This window comes from Tinamus guttatus, unplaced genomic scaffold (genome assembly GCF_059628265.1).
Source record: "Tinamus guttatus ecotype Peru unplaced genomic scaffold, ASM5962826v1 Tinamus_guttatus_pri_ptg000530l, whole genome shotgun sequence".
Lineage (NCBI taxonomy): Eukaryota > Metazoa > Chordata > Aves > Tinamiformes > Tinamidae > Tinamus > Tinamus guttatus.
In genome coordinates this window covers 4,143,025-4,166,104 of record NW_028289064.1, presented here as the reverse complement: position 1 = coordinate 4,166,104, position 23,080 = coordinate 4,143,025, and the positions used below count along the sequence as shown (strand labels likewise).

The following is a 23,080-nucleotide window of genomic DNA, read 5'->3' as shown; positions in this document are numbered from 1 at the left end:
GCCCTGGTGAGGCCGCATCTGGAGTACTGTGTCCAGTTCTGGGCTCCACAGTACAAGAGGGATGTGGAGCTGCTGGAGAGAGTCCAGCGCAGGGCTACAAGGATGATCAGGGGCCTGGAACATCTGCCCTATGAGGAGAGGCTGAGGGAGCTGGGCCTGTTCAGCCTGGAGAAGAGAAGGCTGAGAGGGGATCTAATCAGTGTATATAAATACCTCAAGGGAGGGAGTGCAGAGGACGGTCATGGTATCTTTTCAGTGGTGGCCACTGATAGGACTAGAGGAAATGGCCGGAAACTGAAACATCAAAAATTCCATAGGAACTTAAGGAAAAATTTCTTAACAGTGAGGGTGACAGAGCACTGGAACAGGCTGCCCAGAGAGGTTGTGGAGTCTCCTTCTCTGGAGATCTTCAAAACCCGCTTGGATGCAGTCCTGTGCCACGTGCTTTAGGTGTCCCTGCGTATGCAGGGGGGTTGGACTAGATGATCTCTAGAGGTCCCTTCCAACCCTAAGCATTCTATGATTCTATGATTCTATGATTCTTTTTTTCCCCCCTCTGCTGAAATTTTATCTTTAACTCAGAATATCCTCCACTGTTATTTGCAACCCAGTAATTACATTGTATTCTATTAATATAGTAACTAGATGTCACCTGTCACTACTGCTTTCCTCTCCTTTCTCTCCTTTTTTGATTTCCAAACTGAGCAGGTAAATTTTCCAAGTTGCATCTTACTTTTTATGATATGTTTTTACATGTCAAACTGTGATGGGCAAACTCAGTGTTGCTTCCTCAGTGCTTACTTATAGTCTTCTTATTCAGAGCAACCTACCTCAGACTCCTGCCTTTTATTACCAACCCAAATTTTAATTACCAACCCAAGGCATTCAAGCAGTTTGAATACAGCTACATTTTTTTTTTTCAAAACTAGGAAATAAAAGAGTCCGTGCACTGTCAAGATCTTTGGCAATCAGAAGGACCTGAAGTGTACCTCCTATCAGATGACACCAGGCACACTCCTGGATTTCCAGGAACAAGTGTCCTCCGGAAGACACCTAGTAGCAGCACTCACAACAAAGTTTTGGAACTGGGAGAGAAAATTACCTTTTCCCCCAGAAAACCTTCTTTACTCACTGCAGTATTTACCGTTTAGCTGCTATCCTACGAACGATGATGGGACACCGATGAAATTGGAAACATAACTTCCTTTGAAGCAAGTGTATCTAATGCAGGCTAATACAGTATCAAGGGAGCCAAAGGTTCAACATCCCTGGCTTGCTTCATTTTTTTTTTTTTCCAGTGCATTATTTAAGAGTTAATATGCAAGTGGCTAGCACATAAAAGCTCCTCGCCCGCAGGGAACAGCAAGCAGCGATTAGGCAGCCCCCTACCCCCACAGCATCACGTCTGCATTTCTGCTTGGCAAGCAGAGCTCTGAGCACGAATATCCCAGACGAGCTGGGCAGGCAGAGCGGTGACACCGGTCAGCAGCACCGCGCTCCTCCTCACGGAGCGCTCGGCACGGCTGGGCTCTAGCTGCTCCTCGAGAGCCCTCCCAGCCTCCATTTCCTCGCGTAGTATTTGAGTGCTCAGCTCCTGCTTGTCTTCCTCGCCCAGAAAGCTCCCTACAGCGTGAGTGGACTGAAATGCAAATGTTTTATGGGTAGGACATTTCAAAATTCTCCTTCCAACACAGCTGAAAAACACTCAGTGTTCGTACACATTTGTTTTAGAAGAACTGATAGTTGCATATAATAAATTCAATCCAATTACACTTCAGCATTTTATCTCCACTTGCTATAAGATATCTTTTCCATTAAGGTAAGGAGCTACGCAGCTCCCATCTTACAAATTGCTGCAACTCCACCTGCCTCCTTTTCTTAAAAAAAAAAAAAAAAAAAAAAAATGTAATAAATTCTAAAGGCAACTTCAGGGCTTTTAAGACTGCTTCCAAGCTCCCTCCTCCTTCTCCCCCCTCTTAAACTGAGCATTTTCTGTATGAGTAATTGTATTTGACCTATTTATATGCTGGCACATAACTGCTTTTTTTTTTCCCCCTCCACAAAAGAAGGGGAAGAGAAGGAAGGAAGTGTTAAAGTAACATCTACCTAATAGATTTAAACCAGGATTTTTACAGAAGGTGGTCCCTCACACCACGACAGTTTCTCTGCTTTACCAGGAATGTCTTCAGCTACGCTCCCCCGTCCCCAGAAGGTGACGACTCAGAAAATACTTTGCAGCCTGGCCAAGGCACTTGCCCGGGAGCTTCCCGGAGCCACGCGCACAACACGTGTGTCGGGAGGGAAAGCCCTGTCACAGGCAAACCATTTTTAAAAGGCATGCTGGTTTTGACTTTATAGACATGTGTGCGTGTGTGTGTGTATATATAGATATATATATAATGCTTACATATATACATACATGCATGTATATATATGCACACATTTAAATAATAAGTGTCAACTTGTGGGTTATAGTTTAAGTATAAAAAATATACATATATGTTCTTATACTTAACTGTCAACCTACGTGTTACAGCATATCTACGTTACTGACAGCTACCACAGCAGAAGAGAATCAAGGACATATAGTCAGTCATACTGACAGCTCCTCTATCAGAATGCACTTTTTTTTCCCTCCTCTGGATAAAAATGGTTTCTAATAAGGCCTCAGCAGACGCACCAGCATCCACCAACCTGGGAAAAAGTGTTTGGTCAAGAACATAAAACAGTCTGAATCTCCTCTAAGGACATGCTGGATGTATCAAAGTCTGTAATGCAATTTTTCATACCTTTCCTCCTAATTTGTAGGTGCAAGATGCAACACAGACACATGGCCACGTGTTATTTGTGCCAACTTCCAGGGGGACCTGAGCCAGATCTCAAGTTATTTTGATTTGAGCTCCTTAAAACTGCACTATCTGCACGGGGGCCTGTGGACACAACAAGCAAGTTCCCTTCGAGCTGTACACGTGAGGCTGGGCTGGAGGCTGGTTTCGATCGTATGGCAGACACCAACCTCATCTTTCCCATCAGTGCTTCTGATCTTCCAGAGGGGCCATAAACCAGACTCCGGCAAGTCACCCAGTACAGGAACCGTAGTCAGTCATAGTTTGTATCTGATTTGTAACAAGATCCTAACTGGCTTATTTCTAGAAGCTATCTCTGCACAGACCAAGTTTTTTAATATAAAGTTAAACCACTTAGAGTAAAAAGTCCCAAACACCCATTAAGAGTATTTCCTCAGACCCACCTAGAAATAGGCAAACAGCACATCAGTTTCCCCCACTAAGGTGACAGAATCATGTTATTAAAATAAAGGCAAGAGCACTCCCAAAAGCAAGCAGTCATATCAGAAAATGCGATATAGCCTAACTTCACAGCAAACGTCAGGGTTTATGGATCAAGCAGTTAGTTTTGAGCCTGCATGCTGCAAGTTGCTCTGAAAGGCATCTGCTTCGGAGACTAGCAGTAATTATTCTACTTTTCAGGAGCCCTTTCCAGGACCTGACCCTGGAACACTTAGATGTGGAAATGAATAGCTGATAACTGGATTCGTGGATTGTAGGATTTGCTTTCCATAGAGCTCTCTTCTCACATGCAGACATTATAATAAACAACAACTTCTGACTCCAGTGTTCTTGATTTTATAATAATTTAGGCCATGTCTCAAATTTCTTTACAGGACTGCACTCCATCCACTCTAGCTTAGACTTTCAGTGTAAAACAACCTTAAAAGTTACGAGTTCAGATACAGGTTTTGCTAACAGCACAAGACTTTCACTAATTCATACCCCTAAAGCTGCCATGGGCTAGAGGTACATTCAAGTCAACTAGCCTGGGCTGGAAGTGGAATTCCTCGGAGCGCTCCCAGGGTCACCAAACCCATGGGGCCGCCACTGCTTGTGCAGAGGAATTCGGAAAGCTCTGCCCCTCGACAGCTGATCCCCTCAAGTGGCACACGAAGGGTTCATCCGGCTGCCCCGCCAACTGGCCAGAGCACATCAAGTGTTAGAGGAAACACGGGTCTTGAATAAAAGCTTTTTAATGCTGTTCAAGGGAAGACTGTTTTGAACTGAGTATACCTTGAAGGCCTGCTCAGGGGAAATACCAAGCTATTATCTGCTATTAAAATATGTCCAGGGAGCAAAGGGTGCCAATTAACTCACTTTGGCTACAACCACTCCAGAGTAGAGAGTGGTTGAGGGGTACCCATTAACTTATAAAAGCTTTTATTTACAGAGGGGGAGAACGAGCTGCCCAAATGTACAAATAAGTGAGATAACAAATGTCATTGAGATTTCAATGCTGACTTAGCTGACTTCCCACCCCCCTGCAAAACAAACAAACCCCACCAGAAACATTCTACCAGCCATTTTTCCCAAGACTTCTTAATTTCTCTCAATACCAAAGAGAGATAAGGGGAGTGTCAGAGGAAATTTATTCAGAAGTGGAAGGAGTGAAAATTTTAGAAGTCAGTCATGGCTTTTCTGACAAGTCATTAGGCTAATGATGCCTCTATAAAATGCCCATCAAGATCATGAGCTGTGGTTTCCAGACACTGGCACTACCACCAACAATCACCAGGTTATGACACACACTGTTCCAACAAAAAGTGCAAAATGTGCAAAATAATCCACTTTTGCTAGTGAAAGTTCATACGTGGCTGCAACCTGTGACCCTTCCTACCATATCAGTAAATGCACTTTAGGAACAGCCCACCCCAACCCTATCTCCTCTTCTGTGTTATTTGCAACCCTCAAGTTTCCAGGTGTTCTTACCTTTACACCATGGCCAACATCATCCAGCACTGTGTAGTCTATAGGTTTTCGAATATACCTTACAGGCCGCTCCATGTTCGCCGGCGCGATGATTTTGTGAGTTCTTGATGTGTTCTTGTTGGTTGTCAAAATGCCTATCTCTCTGCGAGCAACCTTCTCTTTATGGATGTCCACAGTCTGGATCAAAAAAGAAGAGAGTACAAGTTTCTTTAGGCATCTGCTGCTTTCTTTATGGAGCTAACTACATGTTTAGGCTCTGCTGTTAGACAAAGAGAATGAGAGTCAAGTTAACACTGCTGGAGACATGTTGGTTTATTGACAAAATGAGTTTAGCCTACATGAATGTTGTTAGAAATATCTGCACTTTAATAAAATAACCAATATTTATAATAAAATTACAACTATACATTACTGCTTTGACACTATAAAGACACAGACACAGTATTTACAGGTTGACCTTCAACATTCCTGTGACCAACAGGAGTAATAAATGACTCAAGTCCGCAGCTGGGACACCCTGACAGACAAGCTAAGCAATTTGCCCGGAGCACCAGAGGGGGACTAAGCTTTACCAGTCTGTGATAATTTTTTTCAGTAAAGTCATCGGTCTGTATCAGAGTAACAGCTCTCATAGCTAAGGACTCATTTCAGCACTGAGGCTAGTGTCAGTCACATCATGTACAACTGCTTTACTAAAAGAATAAAACAGAGCTTTACTGACAACTGTAAAGGAAAACAAAATTTATACCCATGCTGAGCATTGCTATCTTTCAGGAAAAAAAGCTAAAGAGAAAAGGGGAGGTCAACCCAGCAGTCTGGGAAGGGTCAGAGCAAGTCTCACAGCACGTGCAAGGTAAGATAACATCTAGCTGTAAGATAACATCTGTGTGCAAGGGAAGCACAGCTAGAGTGCCATTTGTGGGAGAACCAGCACCACTCAAGCATCAGATACCAGATGGGAGCCTGTTTCTGCACCCAGAGCCTGCGCTTACTGATCTAAGTGCCTGCTAAAACCTCAGGATCTCACTGCAGTAGCTGGTATTCAGCCTCAACCACCACTCTTCTCCTAATGACTTGGACCAAATCCTACAGAGACATCACTTTTTAGCCCACGTGCTGAAGAAAATAATCTTGGGTCTCTAAGCCTCAGTTTCTCTTGGGCAGGTGGTCACAGAAAGACTCTCAAAGCTGAGAGAGAAATTCCTTGTCTTTCACTAGTGGTTTAGGCAAGTCTCTAGAAATGGCCATCTGTCCTAATCTGAAATGGATACTGTGACACGCAGATTTTGCTTAGTAAAGCACAAAGCATCAAAGATGAAACATAAAATAAGTTAATATTTCACTGCACTTCTGTACAAATCAAGACAGTAAAACTAAGAGAGGTGAAGAGCCAGTAAGTGACAGCTTCTAGGAAAGCCACCATTCCGAGTTCCCTATGAAACGCCTTCAAAGGATGAAGTAGGTTTTTTTTTTTTTTTGCCTTGAATTTGTGTACATGTTCGCATAATCTTAAATTCTTCTGAGTAAATACATGAAGAATTAAACTTCTTAACAGCTTCTGTATGTTGTAATGCAGATTGCAAGTGAGAGCACAAGTGGAACACAAAACTAAATCAGCGACATGAAGCAGGCCTGTTTGCACAGCTTAAAGCCAAATAACAGCCAGCTTGTAACTTTGCAAAGGCTCCTTTTACTTTAGAGGAATAAGAAAGCTGAATACAAATATAGCAGTAGAGATTTTCCAAAGAAACACAAGATATTCAACTAACTCAATTCCAAGTAAATCAATGCCAAAAAAAATACAGTTAAAATACAGCTTTGGAGCAAACTTCAGTGTTATAAATGCTCAAGGCTCTCGCAAATCCTCAAAATCAGGAAACCCAAATTAAAGCACCTTACCAAATGATGCAGTCCTATGCATGAAGTATGTACCCCATCGGTATCAGAAATCAGCCACTAAACCACAGCTGCTCTGGCAGCCAATTTCACAGAAGACAGAGCAGAAGAGCTAAGACATGGGACCAGCTCTGTTTCTTCAACTCCAGCTATTATTTTTTCTTTTCCCTCTAGAATCTCAAATTTACACATTAGTTCTGCTCGGATTATACACTCCTTGCCTTTTGGTTGGCTTTCTGAAACATTGAGAAACATTATTTGAATTCTCTTCTACATGTTCTTAGGTCTTTTTTTTTTCTCATCAATCTGTGCAATCTGAGCTGTTTTGTTCAATGGATCACTAAAACATCAGGTCACGAATGGTCTTACAGAACTCTAAGCTATTTTGCAGCTATTTTACATTGCAAATCTCCACATTTTCTAATAAATGAGGGCTACATAGGTGAAAAAAATCTTAATTTAGAGACACCTAAACAACACAGCACTAAAGCACTAAACACAGCACTAAAAGAATTCTCTTTTTTAGGGGGGAAGGAAGGGGGAACCCTTCACGGCATGAAAAGCTGCATCTTTTCCTAGCAGGTGGCCCTTGGAGGCCGTCTTCTCCTCCCTGCAATGAACAATGAAAATTCCATAAATTACTGGAGCAGAGGATAAGAAATTCCAAGAACAGATGCTGTACCATACATGCCTTGAAACATGACTTACAGCAAATTCTTCCCTATGCAGAAGGGGAAAAAAAAAAAAAAAAAAACAGGACAAGAACAGGAAAAGAGCATATATTAATTATGTCAGTCAGCTTATTCAAAATCAGACATAGAGCAGTGAGCTGAAATCTTTCCACAGACCTCAGTAATGTAAACCAAGGGAGGGAAGACTCTGCAGCAGGGTGCAGGGCCAGCACCTATGGTACGTATGTAAGAGCTGAGCAGTATGCAGGCCTGCACAAGAGATGCATTTGCTGCTCAAAGCCATTAGGAAACTGCAACTCTGGTTCTGGTGCACTGGAAAAGACACGGGACTATTTTGCCCCGTGTGAAGCAAAGGTTCCCAAGCACCCGCCTTGCCCAGGGCAACACGCTCCTATGAGGCATCCTGCTTCTTTGGGAAGGAATGACTCTCTCCAGCTCCATAAAGGCTGCATGACATTAATTGTTATGTGCTCACTAGGCGATCCAAAGCAATTGACAGTTTTTCATTTTAAGTATCTATTTGCTTGATGTTGATAAGGAAGTTTAATGCTTGGTCCTCAGCAATATAGCTTGAGGAGTTTTTTTCAGCTCCAGAAGAAGAAAAAGTCAAAACACACGGTTTTTAGCCGGATGGACTATCTAAACAATCAGCCAATAGTAAAATACTGAGAGAAAAGCCCCAGGCAACAGCCAAACTAGACCCTTCGCACAGTGTGGCCACGAAAGCCCACTCTGGCCCAACGAGAGCCCTAAACAACAGTTAATTGGCAATTTCACACACAAAACCTCTTTCTAATCCGCACAGGTTGAGAGGGTCAAAATGCTGCCAAGAGGCTGGGATTAATACAGGTTTAACAAACCCTAAAAACAGATGGACTGACTTCAAGTACATTTGGCCTGTGCTGAAAACAAATCCAAGACGTAGTCGGAGAATCTGTGGAATAGGGAAGGGATTCATACTCCTAAGTAACACAGCCCTGTAGGAAAAAGTCCAGCACTGGACTGATTTGGGAGAAGGAGAAGAGAGCCCTTCTGTAGCCACAGCAAGTTTCCCAAAGGGACCCTATTTGGACCCACCCAGCAGGGCCCCCCTTGCCACCAGGGCTGGCTGCCCGGGAAGGCGCTCGCTCGCCCAGGGCCGCAGTCGAGCCCAGCACTCCTACTCCTTAGTTACCTCCACTACCTGCCCGGGTCAAAACCATAGGAAAGAACGAGCTTGTCAACAGGATGTAGAGTTAAAATGCAACCGTTTGCTCCCTCCAAGGCAGCCTCCAAGCCAAGGGCAGCACTGATGCAGCTGACACAGTTTTCCTTTTCTCTCCTTGTTAAGGGAGGAAAGACCAAGCGCCCAGGACCCACCAGCGAGCAGAGGGGCTGCTGAACATGAAGCGTGAGCAGCAAGTCCCCCAGGAACCGCAGTCCCAGCCTGTGCACACGGGCGGAGGCACCAAGTTAAAGCTTTAACCATGAAGTAGGGGACGAGGGAAGAGTCACTCCACTGGCATTTCCTCGTTCTTAACACAAATAAATAAATAAATGAAGCACATGAGGGGCACACACAAAAGCCTGTAATTACACAGTCATTTTATTTACAGTTTCTGAGGCTATTTCACACTAAAGTTTTAAGAACTTATTTTTATGTCACAATCCTCCGTCAAAGACCCTGCGCTGCGAAGAGCTGCCTGTCAGCAGCTCTGCAATTTGGCTCTAGGCTCAGAGGTACAAGAAGTTTTCAATTTGGCTCCAAGTTCATGGATTCAAGGAAGGATGTAGGCTCCAACTCCCCACGACTCCTGGGCTGCGACTTAAGGGAAAGCAAGGACAAAAACATGGACAGGACAGCTTGTTATCAGCAACAGTCTTTTGCAAATACTGTAGTTTCCCTTCTTCACCCTTTCGGTTTGAGGTTGAATACAGGATTTTGGGTGGTATCTGCTACTGGTGCTGTATTTCAAATATGCAGAGCCCTGGTTACCATGTAAACGGCATTATACACACCTAAACACTAGCAAATAGATCAGAGCTACTTTATATGAGCAAAAGTACAGTCGAAAGATCAAACAGCTGAACCCGTTACCGCTTCCCACGCCGCCCTGCCAGCACGTTCTGTGTCAGTCACACGCTGCGGACGCGGCGCCGTGCAGGGCTGCTGCTCTCCCCGGCAGCCTTCTGCTCAAGCCTCTCCTAAGGGTCACCGGCCTCGCGAAAGGCAGCGCTGTCGGAAGCCAAATTAACGGAGAAATCAGAGCATTTCACTCGTTTGATATTTGAACGCAGTGAAATTAGCCTACACTTAGGCTATTGCTCGGTAGGTGAGCATAAGGAAAAGAGGATATTAAAAAGTAGGATTTCTAGTCAGAAAGAAGCCCATGAGGACACCAGGTTTGACACATGAAGCGAGCCCAGCAGTTCACCAAACACCCTGTCTGCAGAAAGGGGGCCCGGCCCTGTGCAAAGCGCTGCACAGAGGCGCCTTTCCTGCCCGCCCCGGCACCGAAGAGCCCAGTGCCCGGCGGGAGAGAGCCCAGGGAGAGCCCAACCTCCTTCCGGAGCGCCGGGACCGCTCCAAGCTCCCGTCTTCATCTTTGAATATGAAAAGTAAGGTCTGCTTTAGCATCTGTAAAGGTGAGCTGCATTTTTTTGATTCAGTCAGCCATAGCAGTAATAAATAAATCGTAATGTTTAGAGAATTTAATTATAATTATAATTTAAAATACTAATTAAATTCTGCAGATTAACGAGACACATTTTCTGTTTATTTCTATAGGCTCATACACTGAGGCCTTAAACTGCAGTGTCACCCAAAGGAAACAGAGAAAAAGGAAACCACAGATTTCATTGTTGTGCTATTTAATGGCATTAGGACAAAAAGTTTCCCTGAAATTAAGCAATGTGATGTTAAGAACAGTAACCTGTTCTGTTTCAGAAATACAGTTCAGAAATTTGCACTGCAAGAGAAATAATGAGACAATTCTGCAGAAAAGATCAGTTATGGGTTCATAGCACATGAGAAACAACCAAGAACAAACAAGCACAAAGCTTTCTTAAGGATACTATATGCAATCAGGTATCTATACAATGTTACAAATTACATCTTTCATTAACTCTGATAAAAGTGCAAGTAATTTAATGACCTGACTCAATTACTTATATACATATCAAGCTCAAGACACCATCCAAGAACCTCATGAACCTACCTGCAGAAATAAAACAAGTCTCTGTCTTACTGAAAATGAAGAAAATCTTTTAAATAAAAGGAAACAAGATCTCAGGCAACTGGGCTGCTTCTTCCCCTTTCCCCTGCTCAGTTGAGCTGCAGAAAAAGCCCCAGTGAAGTTGGGGCCATTGAACGTGGCAGTTGTTTATGCTATGTTGTCTGTCCACACACACTGCAACCCATGAGGCCAGTGATCAGCTCAGCTGCAGACCAGACCTGAGCAGTTTCGAGGGTCTGTCTGCACCACACACCAAGAGGGCTTCTAAACTTTGCTCAAGGATTTGATCAAAAGGCTGCTTGAGTCTGAAAACCTAATTTCTCCTAATTTCTTCTAATTTCTGAATTTTCTTTCATCAGTGATGTTACAATGATCCTTAATATCCTAGCTACTTTTCCAGATTGTTTGCAATCCAGGACAAGCAAGCTTAACTCTTCTCCATGGCCTTTAGAACATGTGCTGTGACTACTCACCCAAACTCCAAGAACATATAATGATATAAAATTCTCTTATAAAAATATACGTAATTTATAACTATTTTCAAAAATCATTTTCTTCTTGGAGAAAGCTCCAAATTTAAATGACAAAACTGACTCACAGGACTCTGTTTCCAGGCAGAAAAGCATTAATATCCTCATGCACTGTTCTTTTTTGTGCTTTCATGGTGCTGACCTGGGCTTAAAAAGATTTTTGAATTTTACCTCAGAGTTCTTCAACACAGATGTGTTCTTAAGCAGCACTTGAAGAACATACAAAAAACCTGGAAAAAAGACTTTGATGGGAATACTGCCCCTCTACCGGGGGCTGATAGGTCAACACCCACCATTCAGATGGAAGCAGATGCATCCTTTTATCGTGCCCACTTGGCCATCGCTTCACACAGCTGTGTGAAGCTGATGTCCCTAGATGGCATTGAAAAAAATTCATCTAGAATTACCATACCAGAAACTTCAGACTGCTTGGCTTTCAGTTTCACAGTAAAAAGGTGGGAGTTTTTCTCATCTTAGCCCTCAAGAGAGATGAATTCAAGACATCTATAACTGTCAAGCCATCTATAACCTTTGGATGGTCACCAGAATCAAGCCTGCTAAAGACACATTGCACCAAATCACCCTTCCATGCACAGCAGAAAGCCACGCTTAGCAAAAATAAGAGTGTTATCACGGTGAACTGAGAAGGAGGTTTTTTTTCCAAGTTCCTTTCCTCAAATCCTTTCTAGAATATAAGGACTTCATGACTATGTCACCAACACGCTCCCACAGCCCAGCACAATTTCAGGGCGACCAGGATGACCAGGGCGACCAGGACGCAGCCGCCTGCCCGCGGGCGCCTCAGGGCACCCGAGAGGACAGGTTCTCCGGGTAAGTTCATGCCCTGAAGTCCCGGTAAACCCAGGCCTTTCGAGGTAAAAGGCGAGAGCAGCTGCATAAGCAAGAGTTCCTTTAATCTGAAACCTTCCTTTTCCCGCAGCCGCGGTTCACAAGCAAGAGCTCTTCCAGATTAACACAGTGAACTAAGGTCAGCGACACACACGGCAGCTTGTGCAGGCCCAGGCGCCTGCGAGGGAGACGCCAGAGGGACAACGGGGCAGGGGGCAGCACAAGAAAATGCAAGTCCTGCTGCCTGAGATACCACACACATAATGCACACAGATCCTGTGTATATACATGCATCCATATATGCATATTCAAGGTAAATACAAACACACCCCCAATAGCAGATCCCCTAAAGATCCCCTACCAGATCCCCTGGTAGCAGGGTGCTACCAATGCACCGGCCAGCATCGTCGGGGTGGCGGGGGGGACGCTGAGAGTGCATTTTTTGTTTCAGTTTAAACTGTTTAGCATTAAATTTCATAGCTCATGTCTGAACAGAAACTCTATTTCAGGTTCTCCTATGCAGTCGGCCTTTGATCCAGTAATTTAAATCCTTCTCTCTACACACACTAGCAGATTTCCTTGGATTCTCCCAGCTCACTAACAGCTTTTCTCAGGTCCTCCTAGCAACAGCCCCCAGCAAAAAGCCAGCCAGACTTTCCGAAAAACAGCGCTAAAAACTCAGAGAAAACCTTCTCTACCTTTAAATTAAGTTTTTTTCCTTGGATATCAGGACAACAGAGGGAAATCAGCCACAGGCACCCCATTTACTCAGAACCTTCTGTTTGATGCTTGGTTTTACAGAGTGGAAGCACAGAATACAGAACAATAATGCACACAGTCCACAGCATGTCCCATCCAGGATTCCTGCATCGCTATTACATTTCTTAAGCTCTAGCTAGCTTTGTGCAAGGCGAGCTTAATTAAAAAATTGATTTCTGGCCAACCAGAGCATGTGTTTGCAAGTGCTAAATATTGATAAATCTTTAATTAAAGAGAAAGAGGGAGCCTGATATAGTGATAAGCCTCATTAAAATCAAGTAGCTGAAAAAAAAAGAGCTAGAGAAACAGGTTGCAAGTTTTATTGGACAAAGACAAATAACCCAACCTTGGACCACCTGCTGGTGGAGTAATGGAAATGGAAACGTTTTTCTGAAAGGAAGACTACGGTTCCCAAGAACCGAACGCAGAAAGACATCAATATCCACAACAGCCTGTGAAGCTGCACATACACATATACAAAGGCATTAAAGAGCAGGAAAAGAAAGCGCTGCTCCGCAAAATGATTATTTTTATATTCCCTTTGCAGAGTGCCCTACTAGCAAACCTAGTCCAATTTTCTGTGGAGAAACTGAGCAGAAGGTGGACAGAGAGCAAGGACAGGCTGGAGGGCTGTGAGCGGGTGTGTGACGTTCTAGGACAAAAATAAGAGCGAAGAAACTGCCCCAGGTGTCCAAGAGCCCACACGGACTCGAGCCCATACTTAATCCATCTCTCACGTGCCAACTGGAAACAGTAGAGCTTCCATGGAGGGCACAAACGCATCCTTCCTACAAAACCGGTGAGAAGCAGCTTCCCTCACATTGTTCCCTAGAGGCTACGTCAGAGCCTGCTCATGCAAGAGCTGCAAACACAAATGGGGCAGCTGGAGGAACTTGATGAATTCTGCCACTGAAAGGCTACCTTGTAAAATGGGGCTCTGTGAATGAGGACCAACCGTGAAGGGATTCAAGAGCATCTCATCAAGCCCTCCCCCAGCTGCAAGGAAGATGGTGTCAAGACAGAGCATAAGGAGGAGAGGTTTGCAGGAGTGTCTTGGGGAACAGGCAGAGAGCTGTGGGAAGGAAGGCTGCAGATGGCAGCTGAAGACAAATGGAGCTATGCAGAGGCCCTCCTTATGGAAAGGAAACAGTTGAAGGTGAGAGTCCTCCCTCCTTCCCCACTGCATGGGTGAAATGCCAGAAGCACTTTGCTGAAGTCCAGAGGAGCGCTGGAGAGATGGAACGTCCAACACCTGGAGCGCGGAGGTCAGCGCGCGCTGCGGAGCAGCTGGCCCTGCACGCGGAAGGAGGCCGCCCGCCGCGACGCCGGCCGCTCCGTGGGAAGCGCGGGACGGCTCGGAGCGACGGCCGGGAGCGGGAGCCTGGCACGCGGCAGCCTGCGGCTGCTCCCGGTCCTGCCGGGCTTCCCGCGCCCCGCCAGGCAAGCAGGCCGCGGGTCACCCCTGCGGCAGCCCCGAGGGGACGGAGCACAGGCAGGCACAGCCAACGCGGCCACACACGGCCACTCGGGGGGCTTCCGAGCCAAAAGCGCTGGCAAACCTGCCCAAGATTTCTCTGCAAAACAGCTGTCACTGCTGTTCTTAACTGTTTATGAAAATACAGGAGTGAGTTATGGGTCACATTTCTACGCTATGACAAGCACTACTGCTCATTTTAACTGTTTGAGCACACGAAATAGGCATAGACTTCAATAAAAAGCACACTGCATGCTTTATTTACGTCCTCTGTTATCCTCTGATACACGTCCACGAAGTACACAACAAATTTTTGCAACTAGCTAAGTTTTGGGTCTTCCACATCCACTTGCTACTCCAATTCGCTTTTCAAGAATGAGTTCAATAAACAACAACAACAAAAAAATCACTAATGGAGATTTCTGTGGGGGGATATAGAAAAAGGCAAAGAGACTATTTGCACTTGCCTTCTATCTGCCTCCTAACGTCTGCAGCTTTCCGCCACCAAAAGTTTCACCACCAAAAGTCGAGTGGCTTTTCACCATCAAAAGAAAAACTTCCTCATGTTTTTCCTCTTCTAACATAAATCCCAGAACACTCTGGATACACTTTCTAGTATTTGCTGGAGTTTCAGTTGTGGCTGAACAACACAGACCACTACTTCACAGCTGCTACGTGACAGGAAGGCCAAACCCAGCTCTGTATCAGACCAAAACTCCACCGCATGGCCAGACAACCACCACAAACCACCCATTTGCATTTAAAACACAGCACACACCTATGTGAAGGACAGTTCTTTCTTATACCAACCTCTCTCTGCCTTCCCTTATCTTCCCTTCGCCAAGACATGTACAGCTTGCTAGGCAGAGGGGACGATAAACACAATGAAACCTGAATGACCCTTTCAATATTAACTAGTACCAGCTGCTTTACACACTTCCAAAGAGGAACTGATTAATGGAACCAATGACTTAATAAAGGGCAGAGATCTGCTGAGAGAGAAAGACGTTTAAAACAGAAGATGCTTCAAGACAGAAGATTTTCAAGTGTACAGTCCTGATTGATTTTGATAGTTGGGACATGAAGTCATAACATGTTAACTTTGTATTTAGTTTTAAAAAGCATAAAAAGTAGATAAATGCTTTTGATTATGCAAAATCGAAGCCTTGACTGTAGGTGCAAGCGTTTTTCAGTATGCAAAATAAGATTTCAGTTGTTTCATATTTCATTGTCTCTGGATAATCCTCAAGATACACATGTATGAATAGGTTCATTAAAAAAAGGAACAAAATGTGCTTATGGGAGCTTCTCCATGAGAGTTTCTGTGTTTCTGAAGTGGCTAAGTCCCTGTTTTCTTTACTGGAAGCAATGCACTTGTCTAGAATTAAACAAAACATACAAGTCTAAATATATTCTTGACTGAAGAAAAGCACAAAGACAGAAAAGCAAAATTAAAAGGCTTCTTCAGTAGTTTGGACTCACTAAAGAACCACCATGGGAGTAGAATAGAGTTGTATGTTGTATGAAAAGCATTTTGTGTGCCAAAAAAAGCAACTTCACAGGAGATGAACATGTGCAATTGCAAAGAGCTCTGCAGGTGGCTGAAAAGGAAACTATCTTAAAAAAAACTGTAAGAAAATAAACTAAACAGAACAAGTTTGAACTTTTAGAAAGTTTGTCAGAGGTAACGAGCTGACAGGCCAAAAAATAGACAAGGCAGAGTGCTCATGTCTGAAAAATAAACAAAATGCCCCCTAGCCCACACTTAGTTTCAAGCTGGCATTTCAAAATTTGAAGGGGAAAAACATTTGAAGAAGTGAGTTAACCGGCCTTAGCTTGAATTAGGGTGCTTGATTTTTGTCATAACTGCAATAACGAAACATTTGCCAACAATAAAGGCACGCTACGTGGCTGCAGCCGTTCAGGCAAGCTCAGGAAGGTAGGAGAGATGAGCAGATAGTGACTGAGAATTCCCCAAAGGGCAGAGCTCAGGGGGTTATGATAAGGGGGGTAGAATCTATGTGGAGATCTATAGCTAATGGGGTCAATCCTGGGCCCTATGCTGTCCAAAGGCAAGCGTAGGGGCCTGCCCCTAGGGAGGAATAACCCCACACACCAATACAGGGTCAAGCTGCTGAAAAGCAGCTCTGTGGAGAGGGACTTGAGAGCCCTGGAGGACAAATCGACCACGAGCTAGCAGTGCAGCCCAGCAGCCAAGCAGGCCAACGGTATCCTGGTCTGCATCAGGAAGAGTGTTGCCAGCAGGTCAAGGAAGAGGATCTTCCCCCCTGCTCAGCCCTGGTGAGGCCACAAGAGAGACATGGAGCTACTGCAGAGAGTCCTGAGAAGGGCTAAAATGCAGGGATTGGAGCAGCCCTCATATGAGGGAGAGCTGAGAGTTGGGTCTGTGAAGCCTGGAGAAGACGGAGAAGGGATCTTACCAATACACGTAAGCATCCAAAGGGAGGGTGTCGAGAGGATGGGGCCAGACTCTTCTCAGTGGTGCCCTATGATGTGACAAGAGACAACAGCCACAAACTGAAGCCCGGGAAGTTCTGTGCGAATGTGAGGCAAAACTTCTTAACTGTGAGGGTGACAGAGCACTGGAACAGGTGGCCTACAGAAGTCGTGGAGTCCCCTTCTCCGCGCACATTCGGAAGCCATCTGGACACATTCCTGGCCAACATGCTTGTAGGTGACCCTGTGCGAGCAAGGCTTGGGAGCAAATGATCTCCCTTCCAACTTCAACCATTCTGTGGATTTACTGCCAATCTCAAGATAATCAAGTGCTGCTAAAGAATAAAAACATATATATTCTCATTGACGTTAGATTTATGGACTTACTTGAAGGTTTTCTGAATTAATTTTTGGACATGTCCTTTTATAAAGAAAATCCCATACCCTCCAAATCATGCACACACAGACATTTTGTGTATATGAGCTGTCCTAGACTGATAATCCTGGCACAGATTGTGCCTCAAGACATAAAGCAGGCAATGCAAGTGGAAGTGATGTACAGTATCCTTTAGCTACCTACCAGCAAGGCTTTGATTGCATATTAATCCCAATATTGCAAGGGGCAGTGTTATTTCTCTGCCTATTTAATCATATTTCATTGGATGGCAGTGACACAAGCTAGTGGGAGAGCTGTTGTTTCCCCAGCAAGTCAGCAATGCGCTGACAGGAACCCATGAATATTAACTGAACAGCCATCAGATGGCACATCCAGCAGTTTCAGTGAAAGGGGGTGGTATCTACCATCTCATCTCCCACAAGCCACAAGCACACTTTACCACACATGAAATTCTTTTTCTTCTTTCGTTTCCATAATGTTGAAAGGTTGAAGATTGCTGTGCATTTTCTCCAGAACAGGACCATTGAAGTTCTGTATTTTTCAAGATTTTGTACAAATCGAGCAAGTCTCTACAACAAATAATTTTGTTGCAGCACTCTGAGGCGCTCCCTCTCCAGTGGGAAGATAACCAGCAAAGGCCAGTTTGTTCTTTTTTCCCTAGTGTTGGCATTTTCAGAAGAATAAGATGGCAGAAATAGCCTTTAGTTACCAGAAACCCACTTTAAAGAGTTTTCAGTATGCTTATCCCCTCTGCAGTTAATCTTTTTCTTTCATAACACGTTTGAAAACTTTATTTTAGCCCCCTGTCCTGTATACCAGGTTTCCACTCCCACGATCACTGAGAAGCAGAAAGGTTATAATCATAGCCTGACAAATCCCTTTTAGCAGCTCTAAATGCAGCCCTCCTTTGAAATCAAGTCCTAACCAGTCAAGTCTTTCACCTTCCTTATACCTAGTCTTCTGCAAAGGCTTAACTGGGAAGGAAGTGTCCACAGATCCACATTAACACCTTCAGGATATTACACTGCAAAAAGCTCTTCCACGTCGCTTTGCACTAAAACAACCAGGATATGACAGACTCCTGGATTTTGTGCTCAAAGCCAGAGGCAGAACAAGATAACCCAACGCTCTCATCTGGTCTCCCTTTCTCAACTCCTTTTGTAAGCAGTGCTCTCTTCCACAGGTATCTCTCCCCAGATGAACAGCCATATGCTTAGAAGCATCATCAACTTCACTAAACACAAACCTCTTTTGAAACCCCAGCTGTCACAGCACGATGCATGCAAGTGTACTAAGGTATTCAGGAAAAAAGTAGAGTTGGCCAAATTCCCTCACATGGATCATGAAGCAGCAGTTACTATTTTGGACTGAGTCATACAGAATTCTGGTAATCTGGGATATAATAAGTAAAAGCAGAAGACAGACAACCGAATGACAAGCATGCATGATGCATACCAGCTTAACACAGACAGGATGAGGTGGGCGGCAGGCAGAAGAGGGCAGAGACAGTATGACTAGGGCTGATATGATTCCCTATAGCATTTTTAACATACATCCAGTATAGAACTTCCCCTTTTAGAGGTGTTTCCATAAACGATTTCCCCCCAGCTTGCTATTCCTGGCCACAACAGATAGGGAAGATCCTATTATATCTGTTGCGGACATGTTCATGGCCTTCACTGTCCTAGCAGCATGTGGCACTTACTTCACACTGAGCTACAACCTCCTCCAACCAAAATCTTTCTCTTACCCTACTCATCCTACATCCCCAGCGCTGGATGTGTTACCCGTTGCCTTTATAGCAAAATCCCTAGACCGATGACATGTTCCAAAGAACTGGGTGGTCAGTTAGACCTTTTCACTGCACGCTTATTAGCATAAAGACATTGCAAATGCTCATGACGAAGAGGAATGTCAAGTGATGTAGATGACATGTAGGAAGAAGCCTGCAGAGACCAGCAAGTAAGTGGCTGTAGTTTTCATGATCTTGTCTTCAGGATAACTGATCCCACAGGGGATGGAGGTGGGAGAAATGAAACACTGGCTGGTACAAGAGATTGGCAATAAACAGCAGCTTGGCCATCTCTTCAGGGCCTCTTTAGGCATTGGTATTGAACAGCGAATTGTTTGAAGCTATCTGAAGAAGACAGACTGGTGCCCTTGCCGAAAGCACCTAAATCCCGGGCAGGGAAGGATTGGGTTAGAAGTCTACGAATTGCACAGCAACATTTTAAGAGACACCCATACATCTCCATAATAACAAGCATCACAGATTCATGTATGTCTGACCGGTGCAACATCAGATTGCTAAATCCACATGCTGCACACACACATGCAAGAACCACTAAATTCTGTAAGAAACTTAACTGCCTTGGAAAGTACCTTGGGATGAATATACTGCTACATTTACCTAAATCTTTTTTATTTACTTAGGAGCAGCAGGAGAGCATAAAACAGGTTCCTGAGAGGCAAGGGAGCAAGTAAGGACACAATTCAACGGACTACAAGAACAGCTGTGCAAGGCTCTGCAGCCACCGCCTCCTCGTTCCGGTGAGCCCTCCTATTTGTAAGTGAGGTCCATTTACAAAATGAGCTCCATGAGGTACTTTCTGGATTTGTAAGCTGTATATACCTATCAGCAGTCCAAAGAGCCTTTGCTCCCAAAAGTATCAGCAACCATCCACTTGTTTTGAAAACAACGAGGAGGAAGAAATCTAGGCAAATGGGCAGGAGGGGAAAAGCGGAGAGGAAAATTAAAACCTTCACTTGAATAGAGTCTGCTGGCTGTTTATCTGCTGTTTTTCCTGGATGTTCGCTTAAGCAATTTGTTTGCAGAACCTTTGCTTTCTAAAAATGCACCAGGGAAAATTCACAACAGATTTTCTTCAATCTGTTCTTGCTGATTAGATGATACTATTTAGTAACACTGAACTAGGTGACCAGTCATTCTCCAGTATTGAACAGTCAGCAACATGCTCTCAATCTCATTTCAAACAAATACCTCACATGAAAAACAGCCTTTAGAAATGTCTTTTCAAGTAATTTGCTGAAAGAAGAAAAGTGTTAGCTACATTTATTCAGAGTAATTTGTCCAGTTCTAGTAGGCAGCATCTCTGAAGAGTTTCTGTTTTGGCTGAAGAACTACAGATTTAATGCAGCTCAGAGATAACTTGTGCTCTTCAAAAACTAAGATAAACTCTAAGAAAAACTAAGATGCAAGGATTTTAGTGCTTTGGTCCTCCTAGAGCTCCCAGGTCTGGAGGTCTAGATATGAGAAAGAAGCTAAGTGAGATCAAAGCCTGATGCTTCTTTGCCAGTCATGCTGCATTGCAAAAGAACCTCTGCAAAAGCAGTAAAACCTCAAATGATTTAACTTGAATTTCTCTTGGCGGAAACGTAGAGAAATCATCCCCTATCTCCTGAAGTCACCTAACTGGAGAGTGTACCAAGAGCCTGTACTGAGAAAAAGGAAAACACATCAATAAAAAAAACCACCACCCCACAAGTTTTTTCCACCAGTTTTATCAGCCAGATGCTGGAGTGGCAGTAACAGCTATCACTACATTAAGGACACTTCAAAACTGGGATATGTGAAGGACAAGCACTTCCATATTCAGCCATCTGGCTCCTGTTAACAAAAAGGCAGAGGGACATGTCTATGGGACACACATATCAACACCATTCATGTGCCACAACAACAGATATACCCAATTACACCAATTTAAAGGAGAGTAAGACATCAGGGATGCATAAATGGTGAGCAGAAGAGTCTCATGTGCGGAGAAGGGAAAGGGGTGGTTCGGCTTCAGTTAGATGACAGGCTGACTGAATGATGACAGGCATTACAAACAGTAGAGCCTTTTAGCATTATCTTTAGGATGCAGGAGGAAACTCTGAATCTAAAGATGGTGACAAAACTAAGACAGACTGGGTAGGTGAGAAAGCCTAATCTCTTCCAGGCTGCTTGACTGCCTTGCTCTTTTGCTGTAAGGGTTCATGGTCTCTCCTAAATGCAGGTACAACTTGCATTGTTGTACCACACAAACACAGCATCTCACCCATCACCACAGCAGACAAACAGAGGCCTGAGACAGAGCACACAGTAACATAATATTGCCTCGCCCATCCACTCTCAAGGGTCATGCTTCTTCTGCAAAGACACATATCAATCAATGGCAAAATTTCAAGCTAAATTTAGTTTTAAAGACACAGAAATAGAATAAGCAGGGGTTTTTTGTCCGAGTAGGCTAGCAGCGTTAGCAGTTTAACACAATTTATAAGTTATTAGGATAGCAGAAATACATCTTGGAAACTTCAGCAACACCTTTTCTAGTGTACTGAAGGAAAGGCTAACTTATCCCAGTGCAACTCACCTCACCGTGCTGCTGTACTGCATCTGGCCAGTGACGCCTCCCTCCCACTACCTGCCTCAAGAGCAGCACGAGGAAGGAAATGGACAACGACGGATCGACCTCCCGGTCAGTTAAAGGGTGGTTTGGAGTCTAAAGGCTTCTCTGGCACCCTTATCCAGTCTGGTTTTGAGCAAGTTTTGGGAATATTTATTAAAAAAAAAAAAAAAAAGGGACTGAGTTAAAGGAAGGCGAAGCTGGGGGGCAGCTTTCCCTCCTATCAAGTCAGGCTTTTCAGTCCTTCTTTGACACACTTTTTCTTGCATTTTGAAAAGCTGGCCCAGCTGGCCTTTCCGGAGGCGATGGGTGCTTCGGGACTTTCCATCACGACCCCTCTCAGCTTCAAGGTTCCTACCACACTTTCTTTCACTTGGTAGAGAAGCCAAATAGCTCTGAATTCCACCCTATTCACTCCCGTTTTTGGCCCGTATAGAAATAGAGCAGAGCGTTGTGAGATCCAGCCTGGGCTTAGTGACAGGGCACTATCCTCTCTTGCAAGCAAGGAGCAGCAACTCCAGCCAGGGAAATTGGGAGCTGTTTTCCCCAAGCCACAACACGCTGAGCTGAGCTGATGAATCCATTATAAATAACTGTTCCAAGACAACGACTGAGTGAAGAAGCAAACACTTTATGCACAAAGAGGTGAAGTTACAGCACTGTATATTAGCTTTCATACAAGTGTTTATTCAGGGGAAAAGTCATAGCTATTTATCATATTTTCAAAAAGAAAGCCATTAAAACATAAAATCTATGATCTTACAGCCATGCACTACTAAAATTTACATATCCATAAGACAGCACTATCAAATTGTTTAATAATATAATCATCTGCTGGAACCAGAAATGAACGTTAGAAAGAAAAATAACTCCAGCAATCCATTTTCTTAAAACTGAATAAAAGAGGTAGACACAGCTTTATAACAATTACTTTACATAGCCAGCCAGCTATGTGGAAATGACTGAAAAAAGGCAAATAATGGCAAATCACGTGAACAGTTAGCACTGAAGTTTTGTATTAGTTCAAAATATATCACTACTATTTCTCTCAAAAGAGGAAACCTCTGTGTATGGTACAGCTTCTGACCAGACAAGCCTTCAGTGAGAATCCTCCCAGGCACCGCTCCTGACGCGGCACTACTAGGAGAGGCAGTTCAGCATCAGAGTGATCTCTAGTGTAAATAAATCAAATGGCCACAGTAACCTGTATGTTTAGGTGTTTTGCTATGAAATGTATCAAATAACAGCATTTGAGACACACTTTTCTTTCCGTGAAAGAGAAACTTTCCCTTTGTGCTCCATGACCATCCCAATGATGCCAGAGCACCCACTATCCCCAGATGGTGCTGGCAACTCTGGCCACAACAGCCATGTGACAGGTATTTATTACGATTAACATAGTTGAACAGATTGCCAAACTTCATACATGCTTTTTTTGAGGTTAAAAAAAAAAAGGCCCTAGCTTTAAGAGAGCAGCTAATAAGTCTTTTATATGCCTCCAATGAACAGACCTGCAGTGAATAAATGCCTTCATATATGACCTGTAAGGGGGAACTTTACAAGACCTGCATAACTGAGATACAAATAGGTCCCAAAAGGCTGCTAGTAAAGAGAACAAAGTCAAGTC

General features: G+C 44.0%; 1 protein-coding gene across 10 annotated transcripts in view; it reads right to left on the bottom strand.

The window, feature by feature from the left end:
* Positions 1–23,080, bottom strand: part of ABI1 (abl interactor 1) — a 79,193-nt gene that overhangs the window by 25,779 nt on the left and 30,334 nt on the right. For all 10 annotated transcript variants that reach the window (XM_010226225.2, XM_010226224.2, XM_010226228.2 and 7 more), the window contains exon 3: positions 4,779–4,955. In XM_010226225.2, coding sequence (XP_010224527.1) covers positions 4,779–4,955 — 177 coding nt within the window. The remainder of the gene's footprint in view (positions 1–4,778; positions 4,956–23,080) is intronic.